The sequence below is a fragment of the Pleurodeles waltl genome, chromosome 6, assembly GCF_031143425.1.
Source record: "Pleurodeles waltl isolate 20211129_DDA chromosome 6, aPleWal1.hap1.20221129, whole genome shotgun sequence".
Classification (NCBI taxonomy): Eukaryota; Metazoa; Chordata; class Amphibia; order Caudata; family Salamandridae; genus Pleurodeles; species Pleurodeles waltl.
The window spans coordinates 100,419,391-100,444,631 of NC_090445.1; the positions used below are offsets into that span (position 1 = coordinate 100,419,391).

Below are 25,241 nucleotides of genomic sequence, written 5' to 3' on the forward strand. Positions count from 1 at the left end.
GAGCAACATTACAGGGGGCTGTGCAGGTAACAGGGACAGATGCAGCAATCTAGAGCAACATTACAGGAGGCTGTGCAGGTAACAGGGACAGATGCAGCAATCTACAGATAGAGGTTTCCACGTGTGAGAGAGAGGGCTGTGCGGGTAAAGGAGACAGGTGCAGCAATCTAGAGCAACATTACAGGGGGCTGTGCAGGTAACAGAGACAGATGCAGCAATCTAGAGCAACATTACAGGAGGCTGTGCAGGTAACAGGGACAGATGCAGCAATCTACAGATAGAGGTTTCCACGTGTGAGAGAGAGGGCTGTGCGGGTAAAGGAGACAGGTGCAGCAATCTAGAGCAACATTACAGGGGGCTGTGCAGGTAACAGAGACAGATGCAGCAATCTAGAGCAACATTACAGGAGGCTGTGCAGGTAACAGGGACAGATGCAGCAATCTACAGATAGAGGTTTCCACGTGTGAGAGAGAGGGCTGTGCGGGTAAAGGAGACAGATGCAGCAATCTAGAACAACATTACAGGGGGCTGTGCAGGTAACAGAGACAGATGCAGCAATCTAGAGCAACATTACAGGAGGCTGTGCAGGTAACAGGGACAGATGCAGCAATCTAGAGCAACATTACAGGGGGCTGTGCAGGTAACAGAGACAGATGCAGCAATCTAGAGCAACATTACAGGAGGCTGTGCAGGTAACAGGGACAGATGCAGCAATCTACAGATAGAGGTTTCCAAGTGTGAGAGAGAGGGCTGTGCGGGTAAAGGAGACAGATGCAGCAATCTAGAACAACATTACAGGGGGCTGTGCAGGTAACAGAGACAGCTGCAGCAATCTACAGATAGGCATTACCAAGTGTGAGAGAGGACTGCGCAGGTAACAGAAACCAGAGCGGCAATCTGCAGATAGACGTTTCCAAGTGTGCAGAGGGGCCTGTGCAGGTAGCAAGGCCTGGTGCATCATCCGTAAACCAACTTTACCAGGGGCACCAGGTGTGAGAGAGGGGGCTGTGCGGGTAGCAAGGCCTGGTGCATCATCCGTAAACCAACTTTACCAGGGGCACCAGGTGTGAAAGAGGGGGCTGTGCGGGTAGCAAGGCCTGGTGCATCATCCGTAAACCAACTTTACCAGGGGCACCAGGTGTGAGAGAGGGGGCTGTGCGGGTAGCAAGGCCTGGTGCATCATCCGTAAACCAACTTTACCAGGGGCACCAGGTGTGAGAGAGGGGGCTGGGCGGGTAATACAGGGACAGGCGCGTGTACCTCTAGATGTACCTTACCAGGTGTCAGAGAGAAGACTGTGCAGGTAAGAAGGGCAGGTGCATCATCTATAGACTATCATTATAAGGGTCTTCAGGTGTGAGACTGAAGTCTGTATAGGTGAAACGGCACAAGTGCCCAATCTATAGATAGACAGTAACAGCAGCATCAGGTGTCGGCTGCAGAAGGACAGGTGCATCATCTGTAGACCGACATTACCAGGTACATCAGGTGCGAGAGACTGCACTGTGCAGGTAACACAGGTGTATCAGTCTGTGGACTGACAATACCAGGAGTATCAGAAAGAATGGGGAGGGTACAGTACAGGTAATGCATGGACTGGAGCATTACACTATGTGAGCCATAAGGTGTGAGAGAAGGGCTTGTGAAGGTAAAAAGCCAGGAGCATCAATCCATAAACAGACTTACCATGTACATCAGGTGTGAGGGAGGGCACCTTGCAGGTTGAAGGGACCGTGCATCAATCTATAGATCTACACTACCATGGACACCAGCTGTGAAAGAGGGGGCTGTGAACGGGGGGAGCTTGGGCAGTAAGAATGGGGGGGGGGGGGGGGCTTCAGATTTTCCAACAAACAGGTTGGCATATAATGTTTACACACATTATACGACAAGCACGGCGCAGGAGAGGGAACCGACGGTCAGTGAAAAGGGAGTGCAATTGGCAATAGTACTAAGATAAAACACAATATTTTGTAAAATAACTAGTATTTTTGAGGACTTTCAAAACAGAGAAAGAGAGCGTGTGTGTTTTTGTATGTGTGTGTGAAAAAAATCCTGGTGAATTCCGACAGACATCTCACCATACCCAACTGAAAACACCTCTACCTAACTATTTATCATAAAGTACATTTATTAGGGGGTGTAACACCCCATACACCCCCCAAACCTACGCCTCTGGCTGTGAAAGTAACAGGACGAGACAGCTGCTTCACTCTATAGACCGTGAATTTCCAGGGACATCGGATGTGAGAGAGTGGGCTGTGCAGGTAAGAAGGTTAGGTATATCAATCTATTTATTGACATCACAGGGACATCGAGAGTAATAGAGTTAACTGTGCAGGTAACGGACAGGTGAATCAATCTACACACAAGGTGCGACAGAGGGGACAGTGAAGGTTACACAGGAACAGACACACAAATCTACAGAAACACATCACCAAAGACAACAGAAACTATCTGCATAGTCCCATCTCTCCCATCTGATATTCCTAATAATGTCTGCGGCCACTTTTCTGGCCATCTCATGGACTTGTCCTGGCTCCCCATCCTTAAACGTGTCCTTTTCAAGACTCTCAGTTTTGTACACAATGCTCTTCATACTTCTGGTCCTTTATACTTCTGTTAGACTCCACAAAAGTCATGTGCTTGACTGGAAACAATTGTTTTTTGTTTTTTTTGAAGAGCTTCGATTGTTTCTAGTGCAAGTGCACAACTACTGTCGAGTCTTACCCGGACAGTGCACAGCTTGTTGTGAAATTCAGATATAATTACCCCATTCTCTTTACTAACTGTGAAACACTAATGTATTCACTCTGTTCTCTCCTCTAATTGGGCAACCTTTAACAACATCCACCCTTAAACATACATTTTGCCATTGGAGCAAACTACTGGTCCCAACCAAAACGCTTGTCCTGATGAAGACCTGATCTACTTAAAACCATCATTCAACATGCCGAAACGTTGGCACTAAACATGTTTACATGCTTGGCTGTGGATTTTTATGTAAACAGTGACACTTTATTATCTTACGGGGTTACTGTTTACCAATATGGTAATTCCTATCCAAGCTATGTTATCTTCGATTCAGTCTTCACCTAATCACCTTTCGCGAGCTCTGCGCCACTGCACCCTTGCTATGTAATTTGTGGAGCACCTGTGTTTATTGCCAATCGTTATTATTGCAATTCGCACAAGTTAGTGGACACAGTTAGTGGACTCTTCACATCACGTGACATATATTCTTACTACTGAAGAGTATCACCTCAGAGACCACTCCCCAAATTATAAAATGCTCTTAAATGAAGCAGGTTCGACAGAACCATTTTTGGTTATGACCAGAATCTGATAAGGACAGTCTAACCCCTAATCCTATCACTATTAACATTTTTACCATCAGTTGGTCCCCGGAAAGGTGGTACAAAAGAAATATGATCAACCGAACCTGTGTCAAGTTTTTCTCTTTCATGGTCCCCTGGCCAGGAGCCAGGACCCAGTACTGTGTAAGGTGTACATTATATATTTTTCCTCACTTTGGGGTAATAGGCTTCTTGGACCTCTTCTGAGTGTTATGGGGCGTCTGAGGGTTGAATTATTGGAATGTATGAGATTAATGGTTGTGGTTACTTAGAAGAAACTGAATGATGTATAGAATATGTATATTTATTATAAACTGTGAAAGGATTTTTTTTGGATAAGAATCAATTAAAAATGTCATTTTTGTAACGCCTGTATTACATAGCGTGGGTCATTGATAACTGATTTCTACACAGAATCCATACAGGTTGAGCAGGATTTTTGTGCTCTGTTTTCTATACCCCTCTCAGAGGCCAGTGTGCCTGCAGGGAAGGACCGAGCTGTTTTTTCAAACTGTGGGCCTTTCTTTCGCTAGTACACTATTCTAAGTGCAGGAGTGAACTATCAGAGCTTTCCGTTGCACTGAGGACAGCACATTCTTGCACTGAGTGCACAATAAGGCAAACAAGGACCGTGTGTCCAATATAAAATTCGGGCCCAGGTGCGAGAGAGGGGGCTGAGCAGGGACAGCTGGTGTGAGGGAGGGGACTGAGCAGGGACAGCTGGTGTGAGGGAGGGGACTGAGCAGGGACAGCTGGTGTGAGGGAGGGGACTGAGCAGGTAACACAGGGACAGGTGCATCTATCTATAGACTGATATTACTAAGGGCAGCTGGTGCGAGGGAGGGGACTGAGCAGGTAACACAGGGACAGGTGCATCCATCTATAGACTGATATTACTAGGTACAGATGGTGTGAGGGAGGGGACTGTGCAGGTAACACAGGGACAGGTGCATCAATCTATAGACTGGCATTACTAGGGACAGCTGGTGTGAGGGAGGGGACTGCAGGTAACACAGGGACATGTGCATCAATCTATAGACTGATATTACTAGGGACAGCTGGTGTGAGGGAGGGGACTGAGCAGGGACAGCTGGTGTGAGGGAGGGGACTGTGCAGGTAACACAGGGACAGGTGCATCAATCTATAGACTGGTATTACTTGGGACAGATGGTGTGAGGGAGGGGACTGTGCAGGTAACACAGGGACAGGTGCATTAATCTATAGACTGGTATTACTATGGACAGCTGGTGTGAGGGAGGGGATTGAGCAGGTAACACAGGGACAGGTGCATCAATCTATAGACTGATATTACTAGGGATAGCTGGTGTGAGGGAGGGGACTGAGCAGGTAACACACGGATAGGTGCATCAATCTATAGACTGATATTACTAGGGACAGCTGGTGTGATGGAGGGGACTGAGCAGGTAACACAGGGACAGGTGCATCAACCTGTGGACTAACATTACCAGAGATATTCTGGTGCGAGAGAGGGGACTGTGCAGGTAACACAGGGACAGGTGCATCAATCTATAGACTGATATTACTAGGGACAGCTGGTGTGAGGGAGGGGGCTGAGCAGGGACAGCTGGTGTGAGGGAGGGGACTGTGCAGGTAACACAGGGACAGGTGCATCAATCTATAGACTGGTATTACTAGGGACAGATGGTGTGAGGGAGGGGACTGTGCAGGTAACACAGGGACAGGTGCATCAATCTATAGACTGGTATTACTAGGGACAGCTGGTGTGAGGGAGGGGACTGAGCAGGTAACACAGGGACAGGTGCATCAATCTATAGACTGATATTACTAGGGACAGCTGGTGTGAGGGAGGGGACTGAGCAGGTAACACAGGGACAGGTGCATCAATCTATAGACTGATATTACTAGGGACAGCTGGTGTGAGGGAGGGGACTGAGCAGGTAACACAGGGACAGGTGCATCAATCTGTGAACTAACATTACCAGAGATATTCTGGTGCGAGAGAGGGGACTGTGCAGGTAACACAGTGACAGGTGCATCAATCTATAGACTGATATTACTAGGGACAGCTGGTGTGAGGGAGGGGGCTGAGCAGGGACAGCTGGTGTGAGGGAGGGGACTGTGCAGGTAACACAGGGACAGGTGCATCAATCTATAGACTGGTATTACTAGGGACAGATGGTGTGAGGGAGGGGACTGTGCAGGTAACACAGGGACAGGTGCATCAATCTATAGACTGCTATTACTAGGGACAGCTGGTGTGAGGGAGGGGACTGAGCAGGTAACACAGGGACAGGTGCATCAATCTATAGACTGATATTACTAGGGACAGCTGGTGTGAGGGAGGGGACTGAGCAGGTAACACAGGGACAGGTGCATCAATCTATAGACTGATATTACTAGGGACAGCTGGTGTGAGGGAGGGGACTGAGCAGGTAACACAGGGACCGGTGCATCAATCTGTGGACTAACATTACCAGAGATATTCTGGTGCGAGAGAAGGGGTTGAGCAGGTAACACAGGGACAGGTGCACCAATCTATAGACTGATATTACTAGGGATAGCTGGTGTGAGGGAGGGGACTGAGCAGGGACAGCTGGTGTGAGGGAGGGGGTTGAGCAGGTAACACAGGGACAGGTGCACCAATCTATAGACTGATATTACTAGGGACAGCTGGTGTGAGGGAGGGGACTGTGCAGGTAACACAGGGACAGGTGCATCAATCTATAGACTGATATTACTAGGGACAGCTGGTGTGAGGGAGGGGACTGTGCAGGTAAGACAGGTACAGGTATCCCAGTCTGTGGACTAACATTACCAGAGATTTTCATGTGCGAGAGAAGGGACTGAGCATGTAACACAGGGACAGGTGCATCTATCTATAGACTGATATTACTAGGGGCAGCTGCTGTGAGGGAGGGAATTATGTAGGTAACACAGGGACAGATGCGTCTAGCTATAGAGTAACATTACAAGGAAATCAGGTGTGAGAGAGGGGAGTGGGCAGTTAAGGAGAATAGTTGCATCATTCTGTAGACTAGCAGAATCTGGATCAACAGGTGGGAGACGGGAGACGGCACAGATAGCAGGAAATGATGCATCAGTCTTTAAACCTACATTACCAGGGTCAAGGGGCTTTACTAGTAACACAGGGAGATTTAAATGTCTCAATCTACCGGTCCACACAGGCAGGGAAAATCAGGTGTGAGAGAGGAGACTGTGCAGGTAACATGAACCTATGGACTGACATTACACGGAGCATCAGTAGGGAGAGAGGGTACAGCCCAGGTAACAGGGACAGGTGCATGAATCTATAGACTGGCATGACCTATGGCATAAGGTGTGAGAGAGGAGACTGTGCAAGTAACAGAGACAGATACATTCATCTGGAGGTACATCAATCTGTAGGCCAATTCTAGCAGGAACCTCAGATGTGCGAGAGAGACCTGTGCAGGTAACACAGGGACAGGAGCATCAATCTACGGACTGACAGCACCAGGGCTATTCAGGTGTGAGAGAGGGGATTGTGCAGGTAACAATAGGACATATATATATATTATTAATCTGTACAGGTACTGCCAGTTCTATCAGGGACATCAGATGTGAGAGAGGGATCTGTGCAGGTAACACAGGGACAGACACATTAATCCGTACAGGTACAGCAAGAACATCAGATGTGACAGAGGGGACTGTGCAGGTAACACCGGGACAGGTGCACCAGTCTACTGACCCTCATTACCGGGGATATTCAGGTGTGTGAGAGGGGCCTAGACTATGCAGGTAACATAGGAGCAGGTGCATCAATCTAAAAACTGACATCGGGGACATTCAGCTTGGGAAAGGGGACTGGGCAGGTAACACACGGACAGATACATTATTCTTATCCTAGCAGGGACATCAGGTGGGATGGAGGGGACTGCGCAAGTAACACAGAGATAGATACATTCTTCTGGACAGGTACTGACAATTATATCAGGGCCATAAGGTGTAAGAGAGGTCACTGTGCAGGTAACACAAGAAGAGACACATGTATCTGGGCAGGTTCTCCCAAATGTGGCAGGAACATCAGGTGTCAGAGAGGGCACTGTGCGGGTAACACAGGGACAGGTGCACCAGTCAATAAATCCTCATGACCAAGGATATTTAGGTCTGAAAGAGGGGTCTTGGCTAATGCAGGTAACATAGGGACAGGTACACCAATCTATAAACTGACATCGGGGACATTAAGCTGTGAGAGGGGGGCATGCAGGTAACACAGGGGCAGGTGCATCAATTTATACACATATGTTACCAGGAACATCAGGTGTGAGAGAGAGTACTGTGCAGGTAACACGGGGACAAGAGCACCGATCTATAAACCATCATTACCTGGGAAACCAGGTGTGAGAAGGGGGACTGGGCTATGCAGGTAAGAGACAGGCAAGTATATCAATCTATAAACTGACGTCGGGGACATTCAGCTGTGGGAGAGTGAACTCTGTAGATAACACTGGGACCGATATATTAATCTGGGTAACACAGGGACGGGTGCATCAATCTGGACAGGCACTGCCAATTCTATCAGGCAATCTGCCAATTCTATCTATGGCACTGTGCAGGAAATGCAAGGCAAGATACATTATTCTGAAAAGGCACTGCCAGTTCTAGCAGGGTCATTAGGTGTGAGAGAGGGCACTGTGCAGATAACACAGTGACAGATAAATTAATCTGAACAGGCACTGCCGGTTCTAGCAGGGACATCGGATGTGAGAAAGGGCACTGTGCAGGTAACACAGTGACAGATAAATTAATCTGAACAGGCACTGCCAGTTCTAGCAGGGACATCGGGTGTGAGAGAGGGCACTGTGCAGGTAACACAGTGACAGATAAATTATTCTGAACAGGCACTGCCAGTTCTAGCAGGGACAGCAGGTGTGAGAGAGGGCACTGTGCAGGTAACAAGGGAAAAATGAATTAATCTGAACAGGCACTGCCAGTTCTAGCAGGTGCATCGAGTGTGAGAGAGGGCACTGTGTAGGTAACACAGTGACAGATAAATTAATCTGAACAGGCACTGCCAGTTCTAGCAGGGGCAGCAGGTGTGAGAGAGGGCACTGTGCAGGTAACACAGTGACAGATAAATGAATCTGAACAGGCACTGCCAGTTCTAGCAGGTACATCGGGTGCGAGAGAGGGCACTGTGTAGGTAACACAGTGACAGATACATTAATCTGAACAGGCACTGCCAGTTCTAGCAGGGGCATCAGGTGTGAGCGAGGGCACTGTGCAGGTAAAATAGTGACAGATAAATTCATCTGAACAGGCACTGCCAGTTCTATCAGGGACATCAGGTGTGAGAGAGGGCACTGTGTGGGTAACAAGGGAAAGATGCATTAATCTGTACAGGCACTGCCAGTTCTTGCAGGGGCATCGGGTGTGAGAGAGGGCACTGTGTAGGTAACACAGTGACAGATAAATTAATCTGAACAGGCACTGCCAGTTCTAGCAGGGACATCGGGTGTGAGAGAGGGCACTGTGTAGGTAACACAGGAAGAGATGCATTAATCTGGAGAGGTACTGCCAGTTCTAGCAGGGGCATCAGGTGTGAGAGAGGGCACTGTGTAGGTAACACAGTGACAGATAAATTAATCTGAACAGGCACTGCCGGTTCTACGAGGGGCAGCAGGTGTGAGAGAGGGCACTGTGTAGGTAATATAGTGACAGATAAATTAATCTGAACAGTCACTGCCGGTTCTACGGGGGACAGCAGGTGTGAGAGAGGGCACTGTGCAGGTAACACAGGGAAAGATAAATTAATCTATACAGGCACTGCCAGTTCTAGCAGGGGCATCGGGTGTGAGAGAGGGCACTGTGTAGGTAACACAGTGACAGATAAATTAATCTGAACAGGCACTGCCAGTTCTAGCAGGGACAGCAGGTGTGAGCGAGGGCACTGTACGGGTAACAAGGGAAAGATGCATTAATCTGAACGGGCACTGCCAGTTCTAGCAGGGGCATCGGGTGTGAGAGAGGGCACTGTGTAGGTAACACAGTGACAGATACATTAATCTGAACGGGCACTGCCAGTTCTAGCAGGGACATCGGGTGTGAGAAAGGGTACTGTGCAGGTAACACAGTGACAGATAAATTAATCTGTACAGGTACTGCCAGTTCTATCAGGGACATCGGGTGTGAGAGAGGGCACTGTGCAAGTAACACTGGAAGAGATGCATTAATCTGAACAGGCACTGCCAGTTCTAGCAGGGACATCGGGTGTGAGAGAGGGCACTGTGTAGGTAACACAGTGACAGATACATTAATCTGAACAGGCACTGCCAGTTCTAGCAGGGGCATCAGGTGTGAGCGAGGGCACTGTGCAGGTAACACAGTGACAGATAAATTAATCTGAACGGGCACTGCCAGTTCTAGCAGGGACATCGGGTGTGAGAGAGGGCACTGTGCAGGTAACACAGTGACAGATAAATTAATCTGAACGGGCATTGCCAGTTCTATCAGGGGCATCAGGTGTGAGCGAGGGCACTGTGCGGGTAACAAGGGAAAGATGCATTAATCTGAACGGGCACTGCCAGTTCTAGCAGGGACATCGGGTGTGAGAGAGGGCACTGTGTAGGTAACACAGTGACAGATAAATGAATCTGAACAGGCACTGCCAGTTCTAGCAGGGACATCAGGTGTGAGCGAGGGCACTGTGCGGGTAACAAGGGCCTCGGTGCTTCAGCCCGTACTGACAGTAAGGAAGGTGCTCTCTTCCTGCAGGGTAGGCAGCATGCAGGGGTGGGGAGTACCCCGGCCTGAGGGTCTTGGTTCCCTGGACAAAGAGGGCAGAAAGTTGATTTATAGGTGAAGGTTTGGCTGCGGAGAGGCCAGGTTCCCCTGAGGCCGCCCGGATTAGCTCACTGGTGGTGGCTGGCCGCGGAACAGAGCCCGGCTCTCTCTGGAACATTCCAGTCCGCAATGAATGCACACTTGTTCAACTCCCACTACTGAATTGTGAAACTCTGCTCTCACCCACTTTCCCTTGCATGAGAACAGCTCCCCCTCACCCCAGTCCCTCTCAGGCCGATTCTTTGTTTCTCTTGTGTGCACTTGAAAGTCCTGTAGGTGGAGATGGGGTGGATGCCTGTAGAGCTGGAATCGGAGACAATCTCACTATGTAATCAATGCACCAAGTGCCAGGTCTTATGAGCGCGTGAGCACAGAACACAAATAACATATAAACTATGTACTACCAAACAGAAAAACCTGAAAAGAACATTTAAAATGAACTCTCCACGCATCCTTCCCACATGTCATCGGGTTGCTGAACTTATGTATATCTTAAAGTGACATCTTTTAAAACAAGACAGGGTGGGTACCAGTGCTTAATTTGTGCCTGCTGTTTGCAGTGTGGAGCACCAGCACTTATTTTTGAGGGCCGGCGCTTATTTTTCTGCCTTAAGCATTTACTGCAAGCAAAAGACACATATGGGAAAGACTGAGGAAGAGAAAAACGAAAAAGCGTCACAGTGGGAGAAAGCAGAAAGCTGCAGGAGTGAGCTGAAGGGGCAGGGAGTGGCTTTAAAAGGATTGAAGAGGCCCAAGATGGCTTCAGGATTACGCTGCCTCAGTATTCCGTGTTCCCACATTTAATTGCAGCAGTCGAGTGTTTGAGAGGAGAGCTTTGGGCACCAGCACATTTTTATTTACAAATTAAGCACTAGCGGGTGCACATAAAAAATGGCTGTTTTTCAACATGTAAAACAAATGTACTAAATTAAAAGTCATAGGGCCTCATTTAAAAGGGGCCCTATTGGCACACTGCGCCATTAGAGCATCATTTTTTTCAACGCTTCAGCTGCACAGTGTGCCAGCCATATATACAAGGCCATGCAAAGCCACCTTGCGTGGCTTTTCATGGCCTTGTAATTATAGACCCCTTTGACGGATAATACTGCGTGAAAGGGGCGTTCCCACACATCACCCGTGGAATCCAAAGGAATCTGATGCATTCCCATTTTTACAAGTCTGGGAATGCGTCACATTCGTAAGAGTGATGCAACATGGAGAAATATCTTTATTTCTCTCAGTTTTTACCTCTTTCTATGTGGGCTTCGTTCTGCAGCACACATAAAAAAATGAAAACATCTCTTGTGATTGTTTTTGTGCAGGAAGGTATCCCTTCCTGCCCAAAAACAACCATCCCCACAACTCAGGCACCCTTGCACCTTGATGCAAGGGTGCCTCAGTTGGCGCATGGTAACGATTTGTATGCCAGCGCAAGGGGAGAGGACAGAAAGGCCACATATCTTGTAGATACAGCGCATTTCTGCCCTTTTCCAGTGGCGCAGAGCGGTGCAAAAGTGTTTCCTCAGGTCTTTGTCAGCTCTTCGTGCCCCCCTCCTTGCTTCACAGCATAGAGAGCATTGCTGGCCAGTTGGTCAGGCAGAGGTCAGCAGCACCCTGAAAGATCCTGACCAGATCATTGCTGGATCCAGGGCACCAAGAGTTCACCTAGACGCCTATGACTGGAGGAGGGGAGACGCCTCACTGTGGAAGCCACGAACTCCACTCTTCGCACTGCCCGCCTGTAGCATCTCCTTGCAGTGTCCTCTTTCGCTGTGTCTTTGTTTACTCACTCCCCAGCAGTGTCACCGCCTGCAGGGCTCCTCCACGCGCGTCTTCCCAGAACACATCCTCCCTATAGTGTTCTATCCGGGCAGCGCCCACTCCTTGCAGTGCACCTCCCTGCAGTGTCTGTCCTCATGCCCCTTCCTTAAGTTGGCCCGCGCGTGGCGGTACTCGCTGCAGTGACACCCACCCGCAGAGTCTCTTCCCTGTTGCGTTCCTACTCTGCAGTGACTCTTCCCTGCACTTCTTGATTCCTGCAGTGCCCCATCTCCTGCAGTGACACCTGCCTGCGGTGCCCCTTCTCCAGTGCCCCTTCTCCTGCAGTGACACCTGCCTGCAGTGCCCCTTCTCCTGCAGTGCCCCTTCTCCTACAGTGACACCTGCCTGCAGTGTCCCCTCTCCTGCAGTGACCCTTCTCCTGCAGTGATACCTGCCTGCACTTCTTGATTGCTGCAGTGCCCCATCGCCTGCAGTGACACCTGCCGGCATTGCCCTTTCTCCTGCAGTGACACCTGCCTGCAGTGCCCCTTCTCCTGCAGTGCCACCTGCCTGCAGTGCCCCTTCTTCTGCAGTGACCCTTTTCCAGCAGTTACACCTGTCTGCAATGCCCCTTCTCCTGCCGTGACACCTGTCTGCAGTGACCCTTCTCCCGCAGCGACACCTGTCTGCAGTGCCCCTTCTCCTGCAGTGACACCTGCCTGCACTTCTTGATTCCTGCAGTGCCCCATCTCCTGCAGTGACACCAGCCTGCAGTCCCCTTTCTCCTGCAGTGACACCTGCCTGCAGTGTCCCTTCTCCTGCTGCAGTGACACCTGCCTGCAGTGCCCCTTCTCCTGCAGTGACACCTGCCTGCGGTGTCTCTTCCTCGCAGTGTTTCCTGCCTGCGGTGTACCTTTCAAAGCTCTGTCCTTTCACTGTAGGGCCCTCTCCTTCCAGTGCTCTTCCTCCTGCATTGAAACTCGTCTGTAGTGTCTCTTCCCTGCAGTGTCCCCTGCCAGCATTGTGCCTTCCCAAGCTCTATCCTTTCGCCGTAGGACCCTCTCCTCGCTGTGCCCTCCTCCAGCAGTGACACCTACCTCCAGTGACTCTTCCCTGCAGCGTCCCCTTCCTGCAGAGTCCCCTTCCTGCAGAGTCCCCGCAGCTAAGTTATGACTTCCTTGTTATGCCCTCTCCCTGCATTGTGCCATCTCCAATAGTGAGACCTACCTGCAGTGTCTCTTCCCTGCAGTGCCAGATTCCTACAGTGCTCATCTCCTGTGGAAACACCTATCTACAGCGTCTCTTTCCTGCAGTGTCCCTTCTCTGTAGTGTGCCTTCACACTCATGATGTATCTCCTTGCAGCACCCCTTCTCCTGCAGTGACACCTGCCAGCAGCGTTACTTTCCTGCAGCGTCCCCTGCTTGCAGTGTACCTTCCCATGCTGTATCATTTCAGTGTAGGGTTTTCTCCTTGCTGTGCCGCTTCTCCTGCAGTGACACCTGCCTGCAGTGTCTTACTTGCAGTGCCCCCTGCTTGCAGTGTAGCTTCCCATGCTGTATCATTTCAGTGTAGGGTCTTCTCCTTGCTGTGCCGCTTCTCCTGTAGTGACACCTGCCTGCAGTGTCTCTTACTTGCAGTGTCCCATGCCTGCAGTGTACCTTCCCAAGCTGTATCCTTTCACTGAAGGGTTCTCTACTTCCCTGCAGTGCCCTTCTCCTGCAGTGACACCGACCTGCAGTGTCACCCGCCTGCAGTGTACCTCCCCATCCTGTATCATTTCAGTGTATGGTCTTCTCCTTGCTGTGCCCCTTCTCCTGCAGTCACACCTGCCTGCAGTGTCTCTTATTTGCAGTGTCCCCTGCTTGCAGTGTACCTTCCCATGCTGTATCATTTCAGTGTATGATCTTCTCCTTGCTGTGCCACTTCTCCTGCAGTGACACCCTCCTGCAGTGTACCTCCTCAAGCTGTATCTTTTCACTGAATGGTTCCCTACTTCCCTGTAGTACCCCTTCTCCTGCAGTGACACCTGCCTGCAGTGTCTCTTACTTGCAGTGCCCCCTGCCTGCAGTGTACCTTCCGAAGATGTACCCTATCACTGAAAGGTTCTCTAATTTCTTGCAGCGCCCTTCTCCTACAGTGACACCTGCATGCAGTGTGTCCTGACCCATAGTTCCCAGAGCTAGCACTGCATGAGCTCCCTGCTGATATTAATACATAGATTTCCCATAGCCGGCACTTCGTACACCCGCTGCTCCCTGCTGGTACTAGCACATAAAATTCTCATGGTTGGCAATAAATGAGCTCCCTTCTTCCTGCCTGCTGTAACTAGCACATATAATTCACATTTCTGGCACTGAATGCGCTCCTTGCTGGTACTAGCACCTAGAAATCCCATAGCTGGCACTGAATGAGTTCCTTGCAGGTGCTACAATATAGAAATCCCATACCTGGCACTGAATGAGTTCCTTGCTGGTGCTACAATATAGAAATCCCATACCTGGCACTGAATGAGTTCCTTGCTGGTGCTAGACTATAGGAATCCCATCGCTCGCACTGAATGAGATCCCTGCTGGCACTTGCACGTAGAATTCTCATAGCTGACACTGAATGAACTCCCTGCTGGTACTAGCACATAGAATTCCAATAGCTGTCACCGAACGAGCTCCCTGAGGGTACTTGCACATAGAATTGTCATAGCCAGCACTGCATGAGCTCCCTGCTGGTATTAATACATAGAATTCCCATAGCTGTTACCGAATGAGCTCCCTGCTGGAACTAGCACATAGAATTCTCATAGCTAGCACTGCATGAACTCCCTGTTGGGACTAATATATAGAATTCGTACATCTGCCCCTGCATGAGCTCCTTGGTCCCTGCTGATACTAGCACATAGAAGTCCCATAGGTGGCACTGAATGAGCTCCCTGTTGGTACTAGCGCAAATAATTCTCATAGCTGGCACCGCACTAGCTCCTTGCTGGTACTAGCACCAGGAATTCTCATAACTGGCACTGAATGAGCTCCCTGTTGGTACTGGCACATAGAATTCTCATAACCCGCACAGCAAGTGCTCCCTGTTAGGACTAGTATGCAGAATTCCCATAACTGGCATTGAGTGAGCTCCCTGCTGGTCACATCGAAGCTCTCACATAGAATTCTCAAGGCTGGCACTGCATGAGCTCCTTGTGGGGAATAATACATAGAATTCGTACAGCTGGCTCTGCATGAGCTCCATGCTGTTACTATCACAAAGAATTAACATAGCTGGCACTGTATGAGCTTTCCTCTGGAGCTAGTACATAGAATAGCCAGAGCTGGCAATGCATGAGCTCCCTGCTTGAACTAGGACATAGAATATCTGGGTGCCACGGATCTACCTAAAGCTGAACCTGACAAAGAATTCCACCTGCTTGCTAAGAGCACCAAACAACCTCAGTTTGAAGTTGGCTCTCTGACGTGACCCTGGACAACTTCATCACACAGCTGACAGCCAAGGTGGGATTTCTGGGATTCGCCCCAGACACAGATCTCTCCTCAGAGCAATGAATGCATCAGCTCTCCCTGGAAAAGGTGAAACTTCCTATTTCAACCTGACTTTGGCGCAACAGTGCAACGGTTTGTCCTCTTGCACCTGAATGGAGACAACAATTTAGTTACTCATGCCAGGAAGGCATCATACACACTGCAACATATCTCACTAAGGGCTTGAAGAAGCTAGACACCACACCAAGTACCATGAAAGAAGTACATTGGCCACATCAGCCTCAAGACCAGTTGTTACCAGGAAATGGAAGACCCGCGTGCCTAGCCAGGTGATCTGGACCACGCCACACTAGGAACCAGGACTCCACCCTACTGGAGGTGATGGGCACAAGGAGAAGACCAGATGGCATGCTATCCCCATCAATGCACCCAGGATCAGGATGTGGAACATTAACATCCCTATCGACAACAGAAGAGTTCATCTCCCTCTGCAATCCAGAAGAAACTGAAGACGCATCTCTTCAAAGAGCACTACTGCTCTACACAATAGCGAAGTACTTATTGTAGATGATCCTGAATCATATCTCGGGGGTCTTTCCTGCTGTCAAGTGATCTTTTGCTTTTCAGCTAGGTTTGCACTATATAAATACCTCTAAAAATACATGCACAATGACTTTCGAGCCATGCACCTAGGTGCTTGGCTTTGATGTGATGGGATCATTTCACATTTGCAACAGGTGGGGGGATTGCTAGGACTTTTTCATACAGAAGAGGTCGATCTTATAAAACAAGGAGTATGTGTGTGCATATTGTAATGTTACACACACATTTCATTATCAGTGACTCCACCAGATGTCACTGCTCTCCCAAAAGGCAGCCCAATGTTGCGGAGCTCAGCCTTGAACACTTCCCCAGGAACTGTACAAGAACTTGCAAAAATCCTCACAGAACAGAAAACGTTGTTTTGCTTGTCATCCCCAGTTCCATCCTATGAAGATCTCCATGGAAAGTTGCACAGTTATATGGGGCTCACTGACAGAATATTGGAAAGAAATATTGTGAGGACAGTATATTGTGTCAAAAATATTGAGGTCTAGGTTATCAAGAAGTTAAGTGCAAATAGATAAGTATAGATTCACTATTCTTATCTCCACATCTACGTACCTAAATATATATATATATATATATATATATATATATATATATATATATATATATATTATGAAGGTACATATATGCAGAGTTATACATAATAAAACTTTGCTTACCTATAGAAACCTACCTTCACAATTTTTTTGTTCTCGATATTCGTGACACAATATTTTGTCCCACGATATTTCTGTTTCCGATATTTTGTGTAAACACTGTTATATGGAAATGAAATGTGTTGCAGTGAAAGATCACCATTTGTGACAAATATACAAATAATGGTAAGTTACTCCATTTCTATTGAAGAGTATTAAACAAATATTTAATTTACTAAAGCTTAGCTTGTTATGTTTGTATACATCATGCCAAAGCTGTTGGGTATGCTTCTAGTACAAACCCTAAATTGGACAGTGCACATTCACCTCTGCACCATGGTGCCAGACTCTGAATTGCACAATGAAGCTTCTTGTGTGCCAACTCTGGGAATGACAGCAGCTGCAGGCCAATCTTAGAGTAGTAGATATGACTTTGATCTGTGTTTTCCCCTTTGAGCAACGCAGCACAGTGTAGCTAATTTTGATGCTGTGGTACATTGCATCAACAATTGGTATACCAAGGTTCTACGTTTTTTTCCTTGAACCTAGAAAGCTCGCCTCACCGCAATAACAGTAGGTGCAGGAGAAGTCGAGTTAAATATGGATATTTAGTTTAATTAGTGTTTCTTTGATGCCGAGGCCAGCCATTTACTTTCAAAGAATTCTGGACTTTTTGGTCTTTAGGCCTGACTTAGTATTAGTCAGATGGTACTCTGTCCGTCAGGGTGGTGGAGGACATTTCCTCCTCCATCTTGATAGAATACTGTCAGTCCAAGTTAGAGATGACCGCTGGCCCAGCAGTCACCTATGTACACTGAAAGGGTCCACTCTCAGGGCAGTTCCTTCCAATATACACAATGTTTGGTGGACTTCTGCCATCTGTTTTTGATGGCCCTCACTAAACGTTTCCAAAGTTCTGTTTATCTGAAACAAACTCCCAAAGGGGGAGTATGTTTCAGAAAAAGAAACCAATTAATGACCTCCACTCCCTAAGAGTTTTCTCCAAGGTTGTTAGGGGTCATTATTCTTTTTTTCTGTCCCTCTCTAGCATGTTTTTCGTGGCAATGACAGACAGGGATAAAAACAACATTATTCCATCCACATTCAAATCGGTGGGCAGTGTAATGTCCTTTTTTCAAAGGCCCCTACTGTGTCAAATGGTGGAGGAAGGTTAAGGTTTTCCCATATCTACATGAGACGGGTGGACAGGGAAACTGGCCGATAGACTACTTTGTCATGTTTGCAACAGAGTACCCTGTACACCAAATGCTAAATTGGGCCCTTGTGTTTTACATCAGAAGAGGACTTTATGATATGAAGAAAAGATTGAACTTGTTGGCCATGAATTTGCCTTATTTTGTAGGGGAGTTTCACTTTTCATTTACTTCGTTGCTGCAACATGGATTGTCCTAGTTATTACGCTGCCTTATTGCATGAAGTATTGCTATTACTGTGTAGCCATTATGTGTTGTATTCTTCCACTTAGGTCATCCTTGAATAGAAGGGATGTTGATCCACCCTGCTCTTCTCTACTAAGGCCTGGCAATCAACAGGCAGTGGCAGAATTGGTAATAAGGGATTGTGGACTATGCCCAGGAGCATAGGTATTCACGCAGTAGACAAGATATTCACACTTTACTAGTAAGACCTAAACTTACTGTTGAAATGTTATGTTCAATTACACAGTTACCAGGCGTATTTTCACAAACACTCTTGCAAAGTTTTCCAGACTAGTTGCTTCAAACCACGTTTTTGCTTTGAATTCTGGGATTTGTAGTCTTGATTATGCCATTAAAACTACAAGTAAAAGTCCTAGAATTCAAAGAAAAAAATCCTGGACTGGAGCAGCTAATCACACATGGACTCGTGAAACCTGGCAGCTAAGCACATTCTGTCTTTGAAAGTATGATTCATTATACCCATAGTGACTCTTTGCACTAAAGCTGTTCCCAATATCTACCTGAAGAAAAATCCCACTGAAGGCATTGCCTAGTGTTTCACTATGAAACTATTGCTGTCTAAGCACCTCGGTGCCTATGGGAGACTATGGGTCAAAGTTCATGAAAGTGCTGGGGTGAAAGGAAAAACGCAAGTGCTGTTCCTGAGAAGACCCCATTTAGAAATGCTGTGAAGAAGAACCTAACAGGAGTATGCCATGCATGCACAGGGTAGCACCAGGGGCAAGATGGTTGCTAAAAGGGAAGGTCAGGGAGCCTTGTTAAAATGGACGTCGATTAAGGGTAGACAATGGGAATGGCTGCCACACATTGTTTTTTCCTCTTCTGCACACAGCACTGTCTATTCTACAACTGATCGCAGTAAACAAAACAAAAAAAAAAAGCATTGGCAAAGGCAATAGGTCTTGCCTTGTTGGCTTTGCCAGTGCTTTTTACCGATGTGGCACAGTATCCCAGATCCAAGTTACAAAGGTAACTAAAGAGAAAAAGTGTTTTTTAAAGCTGGAGGGGACACGCAACGGGGGCAGAAGTAACACTGGAGGTGTGGGGGGTGGGTGCAACACAGGGAAGCACATGTGGTTTCCCAAAAGGAACATGGGAGCACAGCTGCAACATGGAGGGCGTGGGTGGGGAGAAGCAACTCAGAGGGCGTGGATGGGGGAAGCAGACGATACAAAGTCAGAGCAATGTGGAGCACTGGTAGAAGCAATCGGTTGAAAGAGAGCAATGCGGAGTAGGCAGGAAAGAAGCACATGGGCGAGAAAGCAACAGGGTGGAAATACATGAGTCAGGCGCAACATAGGAAGGCCGGGAGAACACAAGAGACAGAGAGCAACACAGAGTACAGGGGAAAAAGTACACGAGAGAGATAGCTGTGAAACACATGCACGCCCAGGAAGTGCTTAACTCAAAAGAAAAAGTAGTTCTTGAAAAGCAAGCAGTGGAAGTGTAGGTAAAAAGGCTATGCTCTATGGGAGGGACAAACACAAGCTTGACAAACTTGCCACAAATAAGAAGCAGACAATGAAGGGTGACAGGAGGTAAGCATTGGACGTGCTCCAAACCCTTACATGTTCTTGGTAAGCACAGAGAGGGGGTCATTACCACTCTGGCGGTTGGTGCTATAGTGGAGGTATTACCGCCAACATGCTGGCGGTACCTACCTCCACTATTATGACATTGGCGGTTTGGTCAAAGCCAAACCGCCAAGTTAACACACCGACCAACACAGCGGTAATGACCGCCGGGCTGGAGACTTCAGTCTCCAACCCGGCGGCCGTCACTAGGCCGCCCATGGCATTTTGTCCCCGCCCACCGCCATGGTTTCCGTGGTTTCTGTACCACCACGGAAACCATGGCGGTAGGCACTATCAGTGCCAGGAAATTCTTTCCGTGGCACTGTTAAGGGTCTCCCCCGCCCACCTCCCCCTCCCCAAAGTCCTCCTACACCCTCCCCCTCCCAACTCCCTCGGCCATATATACACCCATACACACACGCACACACACATTCACCCACGCATGCATACGTACATACACACCCACTGCAAAACTCAGAAACATACATCCAGGCACACACGCAAGCAGACGACACAACATGCATGTACACACACACACTCTCATACACACACACATTACACACGCATGCACGCATTCAAACACAGTCACACACACCGCAACACACACACACAACACCCCCCAGCCCCCTCTCCTGTCGGAGAACCCGACTTACCTGCTTGCAGGGGGTCCTCCGGCAGGAGACGGGACGCGGCGCTGCTGCCAGCAGTAGCGTCTGCCAGCAAAACACCGCCAGGCAGTATCATGTAACATGATACGGTAGGCGGTGTTTAGCTGGCGTGGCGCTGCTGCTGCCAGCAACGCCACCTTACCGCCTTCCACCGTCCGCCGCTATGACCGTCGCCGGAATTCTGCCAGCCTTCTGGCAGAATTCCAGCTACAGTCATAATGGCATGGACGTCGGTAGCCACGGTGATGGTATGTTGGCGGCCGTCGCTGTGGCGGTAGGCGGCATTTGCCACCAATGTCATAATGAGGGCCAATATGTCTTGCAACAGACAGTGCATGTGCTGTCTAGTTTGTAAGACCTAGAAATGTTTCTGTATTTTTTTTCTCCCTGTCCTGCCCTGTATAAGTGGTTCGCAGCCAATAGGAGTCTGTTGTTGAGCTAAAGGGGGCGGGGAGAAAGATGTATTCCACTGAATTCAGAAAAGGTCAAAGGGTGCATAATGTCACTTCTGCCACCACTAGGAGTTTGGTGAACGGAAGTCCACGCTTGGAAGTTCACAGTGAAGCCTTTAGGCGGGGTATGAAAGTGCACCTGCAGCTGAGAACCAGAGGCGGCACAGTGTGTGCCAACTGATAACATCACCTTCCTTCACAGCCCCTGGAGCTCGTGAACCGGGAAACTCCGATCACACGTAGAATCAGGGCAGAACCGTGACAAATATAAGGACGCTGGAACAGAGACTTCCATCCAGGAACAGCGGGTCAGGGGTCAGGTACTGCAGCACACTCGGGGTACCGGTCTGCCACTCACCTGGAAGGATGTGTCCTCTTCTGCAACAGAAAGGGAGAGGGAGGGAGGGAGAGAAAGGGAGGGAGCAGCGAGAAATGAAATAGAAGCAGAGATAAAGTAAGACATGAGGAGAAAAAATTGCCATAGGAATACAGAGCGAAGTAAACGATAGAAAGAGAGCAGAGTGAGAGGACAGAGAAATAGAGCAGAGATTTAGAGAAAACGAGAGAGGAGGGAGCGAGAAAAAACGAAAGGAACACATCGGAGGAGGAAAATAAACAAAAAAAGTCAGACAGAGATAGAGGACACGAGGAAGTATGAGTGAAAGAGAGAGGAACAGAGGCAAGAGAGCGAGCAGGCACGTAGAGGGGGAGGGGGAGGGGCAGAGAGAAACGTGTGTTATTAAATAAATAAAGCTGATTAAACATCATTCCACAGCGTCTAAAGCACGGACCTTTAACCCGGATTAGCATCTGGCGGAAGATCAGAATCAAGGCGCGCGAGCTGGGATTTCTGTGGGACTCAGCATTGGGATCACGCGACGCTGCAGGCCAGAACGGACGTGCCCTGGTACCATTTTGGGAGAAGCGGGGGGCGCTCAGCTCATGATCGCGGCGGGAGATGAGTGTGGGTTCAGTACTTGAACAAACGGGGTGCCGTATAATGGGGTGCATTGGAGGAGCACTGGTTTAGCAGGGGTTCTATTATGGACATGTTTGAGGTTCATTGGTAGAGCTCTATGCGGGGCCAGGTGCTGGAATAGTATGAGGGTCAAAGGCCAGGCATGAAGTACATCCGCAAAGTTGTGTTTGGGCCCCAGGACTGGTACCAGGGGCTGAACCGCAGGCTTGCAGGACACTGACAACAGCTGTGGGTCAATCCAACACCAGAGCAGTACAGAGTAGTGCCTAGTAGGTCAGAATGGAGTTGATCAGTACTGGAATAATAAGCATTGACAAAGCCAATAGGTCTTGTCTTTATAATGTGAGTGTTGAGCTGTTGCCTTTGCCAATGTTTATCTGTTAAGTACTGTATAAAAAAGTAAAAGAAAAAAAATCAAAATACAGGCAACAAAGCAATTACAGTCTTATGTTTACTCAGAACTGAACATTGAATTTAATGTTTTTAATCTTTATAAATGGCATAGTTTCTTTTTCCAAATATTTTCACACAGTAAACGCTGAACATAATTAAAAAAGAATAAGGAAATGACACATTGTAAAGGGAACCACTTGCAAGGCCTTATTTACTTTTAACATGATTCAGACATTTGGTCCTCTGAAGTAATCTAGGGAGCACATTCATGAGCCTCTAAGAGAAATGTCATGCTAAGTACACCTACTGTCTTAGACAAACATCAGCAGACCAGGAGGAGGAATCGCCATAGTCCACAAAAACACCATAAGAGTCTCCACCAACTCCCACGACACCATCAACTCCGCCGAGCACCTCCACTTCAAAATTCACATCAACGCCAACAACACACTCAGAGGAACACTGGTCTACAGACCCCCTGGACCCAGACCGCAGTTCTGCGACGACATCGCTGACGCCATCAGCTCCCAAGCCCTCGCCTCAACAGACTACATCCTCCTCGGTGACCTAAACTTCCACCTAGAAAATAACAACAATATCAACACCACCAACCTAATCGACAACCTCGCCAACTTCGGCCTCAAGCAATTCGTCACTACACCCACCCACTCCGCAGGCCACACACTCAGCCCTATCTTCTCAGCCAGCAGCCACATCTCTTTCAGCCACACCACCAAACTCAGCTGTACAGACCACCGCTGCATCCACTTCTACCAAAAACCAGTCACTCACACCACCGCATACAACCCCCCTGACGCAACTGGAGCAAAATATCAACGGATCAACTGATCTCCACTCTCGCCCGGGCCCCACCCCCTGGGGCCCCAACACAGCCACCACCAACCTGCATCGCTGGATAGAAGATTGCGCCAACACCCTTGCACCGCTAAAAAAAAAAAAAAACACCTCCCACAGAATCAAGGCCAGCTGGTTCACCCCAGAACTACAGGAATCCAAACGGCTATGTCGCAGAATGGAAAAAACCTGGCACCTTGACCCTACCAACTCCCACCACATCGCTTTCAAGGATGCCCTACGCAAACATCACCTACTGATCCGCACCACCAAAAGGACCCACTTCAAAAACCCGCATCGACGCCAACGCTCACAACAGTAAAGAGCTCTTCGGCATCGTCAATGAGCTCTCCACCCCCAGGACCTGCTCCAATGAACCCCCGCCATCACAGGAGTTTTGCAACTCACTGGCAACCCACTTCCGTTGAAAGATAGAAGAAATCCACAATAGCTTCAAACCCCAGACCCACCAGCTGACTACAAACACCCAAGAATCCAACGCTCCAAGCAACACCCACCTCCTCCACACCTGGACCCCCGTCTAAATAGAGGACACCGCCACCACCATGGCCTCCATCCACTCCGGATAACCATCAAACCCCTGCCCACACCATACCTTCAATAAGGCAAACATCATCATTGCCCTCCACCTCTGCAAAACCATCAACAGCTCCTTCGAGTCAGCCACCTTCCCAGAAAGATGGAAGCACGCAGAAATCAACGCCCTGATACCAAAGGCAGACCCAGACGACCCCAAGAACTACCGGCCGATCTCCCTCCTCCCCTTCCCAGCCAAGGTAATCGAAAAAAATCATAAACAGCCAACTATCCTGGTTCCTGGAAGACAGCAAGGTACTTGACACCTCCCAATCCGGATTCTGCAGAAACCACAGCACCGAGACTGCACTCATTGCTGCCACAGACAACATTAGGACCATGCTCGACGAAGGAGAAACAGCAGCACTCATCCTCCTGGACCTCTCCGCAGCTTTCGATGCGGTATGTCATCACACTCTCCGCACACGCCTCCACAAAGCTGGAATCTGTGACAAGGCACTCAACTGGATCTCGTCATTTCTCTCAGGCAGAACCGAGAGAGTCCGCCTCCCACCGTTCCTGTCAGAAGCCTCCAGAATCATCAGTGGAGTTCCCCAAAGATCTTCGCTCAGCCCCACGCTCTTCAACGTTTACATGGCCCCCCTCGCCAACATCGCACAAACCCATCACATCAACATAGTTTCCTACGCAGATGACACTCAGCTCATCCTCTCCCTCACAAAAGACCCTACAACTGCAAAGAACAACCTCCACAACGGACTTCACGCCATCGCCAGCTGGATGGAATCAAGCCACCTCAAGTTAAACACAGACAAGACAGAAATCCTCATCTTTGGCACCAACCCCTCAACTTGGAATGACTTCTGGTGGCCCACCTCCCTAGGAACCGCGCACTCACCCACCACCCACGCACGCAACCTAGGCTTCATCTTGGACTCCACACGCAGCATGACTCAGCGGGTCAATGCCATCTCCTCTTCCTGCTACAACACTCTCCGCATGCTCCGCAAAATCTTCAAGTGGATTCCCGTCGGAACCAGGAAAACTGTCACCCACGCCCTGGTCAGCAGCCGATTGGACTACGGAAACGCCCTATATGCAGGAATAACAACCAAACTCTTAACAAAGCTGCAAAGAATCCAGAACGCATCCGCCCACCTCATTCTGGACATCCCACGCCGTGACTACATTTCCCCCCACCTCAGAGACCTTCACTGGCTACCAGTATCAAAGAGGATCACCTTCAAACTCCTCATCCATGCATACAAGGCCCTCCACGACACAGGTCCAGCCTACCTCAACAACAGACTCACCTTCCACACCCCCACCCGCAATCTTCGCTCCGCCAGGCTCGCCCTCACCTCCATCCCCCGCATCCGCCGCACCACCACCGGAGGAAGATCCTTCTCTCACCTAGTCGCCAAGACCTGGAACTCCCTACCGCTCCACCTTTGCCAGACCCAAGACCTCTTGACATTCAGGAAACGCCTCAAGACATGGCTCTACGACCAGTAGCTCCCCCCCAGCGCCTTGAGACCATAACGGGTGATTAGTTCGCTCTATAAATCCTTGATTGATTCATTGATTGAGTTAGTGCAGCAGCTTGCTCCTCCCCCAGTGCCATAAAGGCCTATAGGTGCCAAGGCTTGTGCTT

General features: G+C 48.9%; 1 protein-coding gene across 1 annotated transcript in view; it reads right to left on the minus strand.

The window, feature by feature from the left end:
- PPP1R1B (protein phosphatase 1 regulatory inhibitor subunit 1B) overlaps positions 1-25,241 on the minus strand; it is a 168,770-nt gene that overhangs the window by 21,601 nt on the left and 121,928 nt on the right. The window contains exon 3 of the mRNA XM_069237449.1: positions 21,161-21,180. Within this exon, the coding sequence (XP_069093550.1) occupies positions 21,161-21,180 (20 nt within the window). The remainder of the gene's footprint in view (positions 1-21,160; positions 21,181-25,241) is intronic.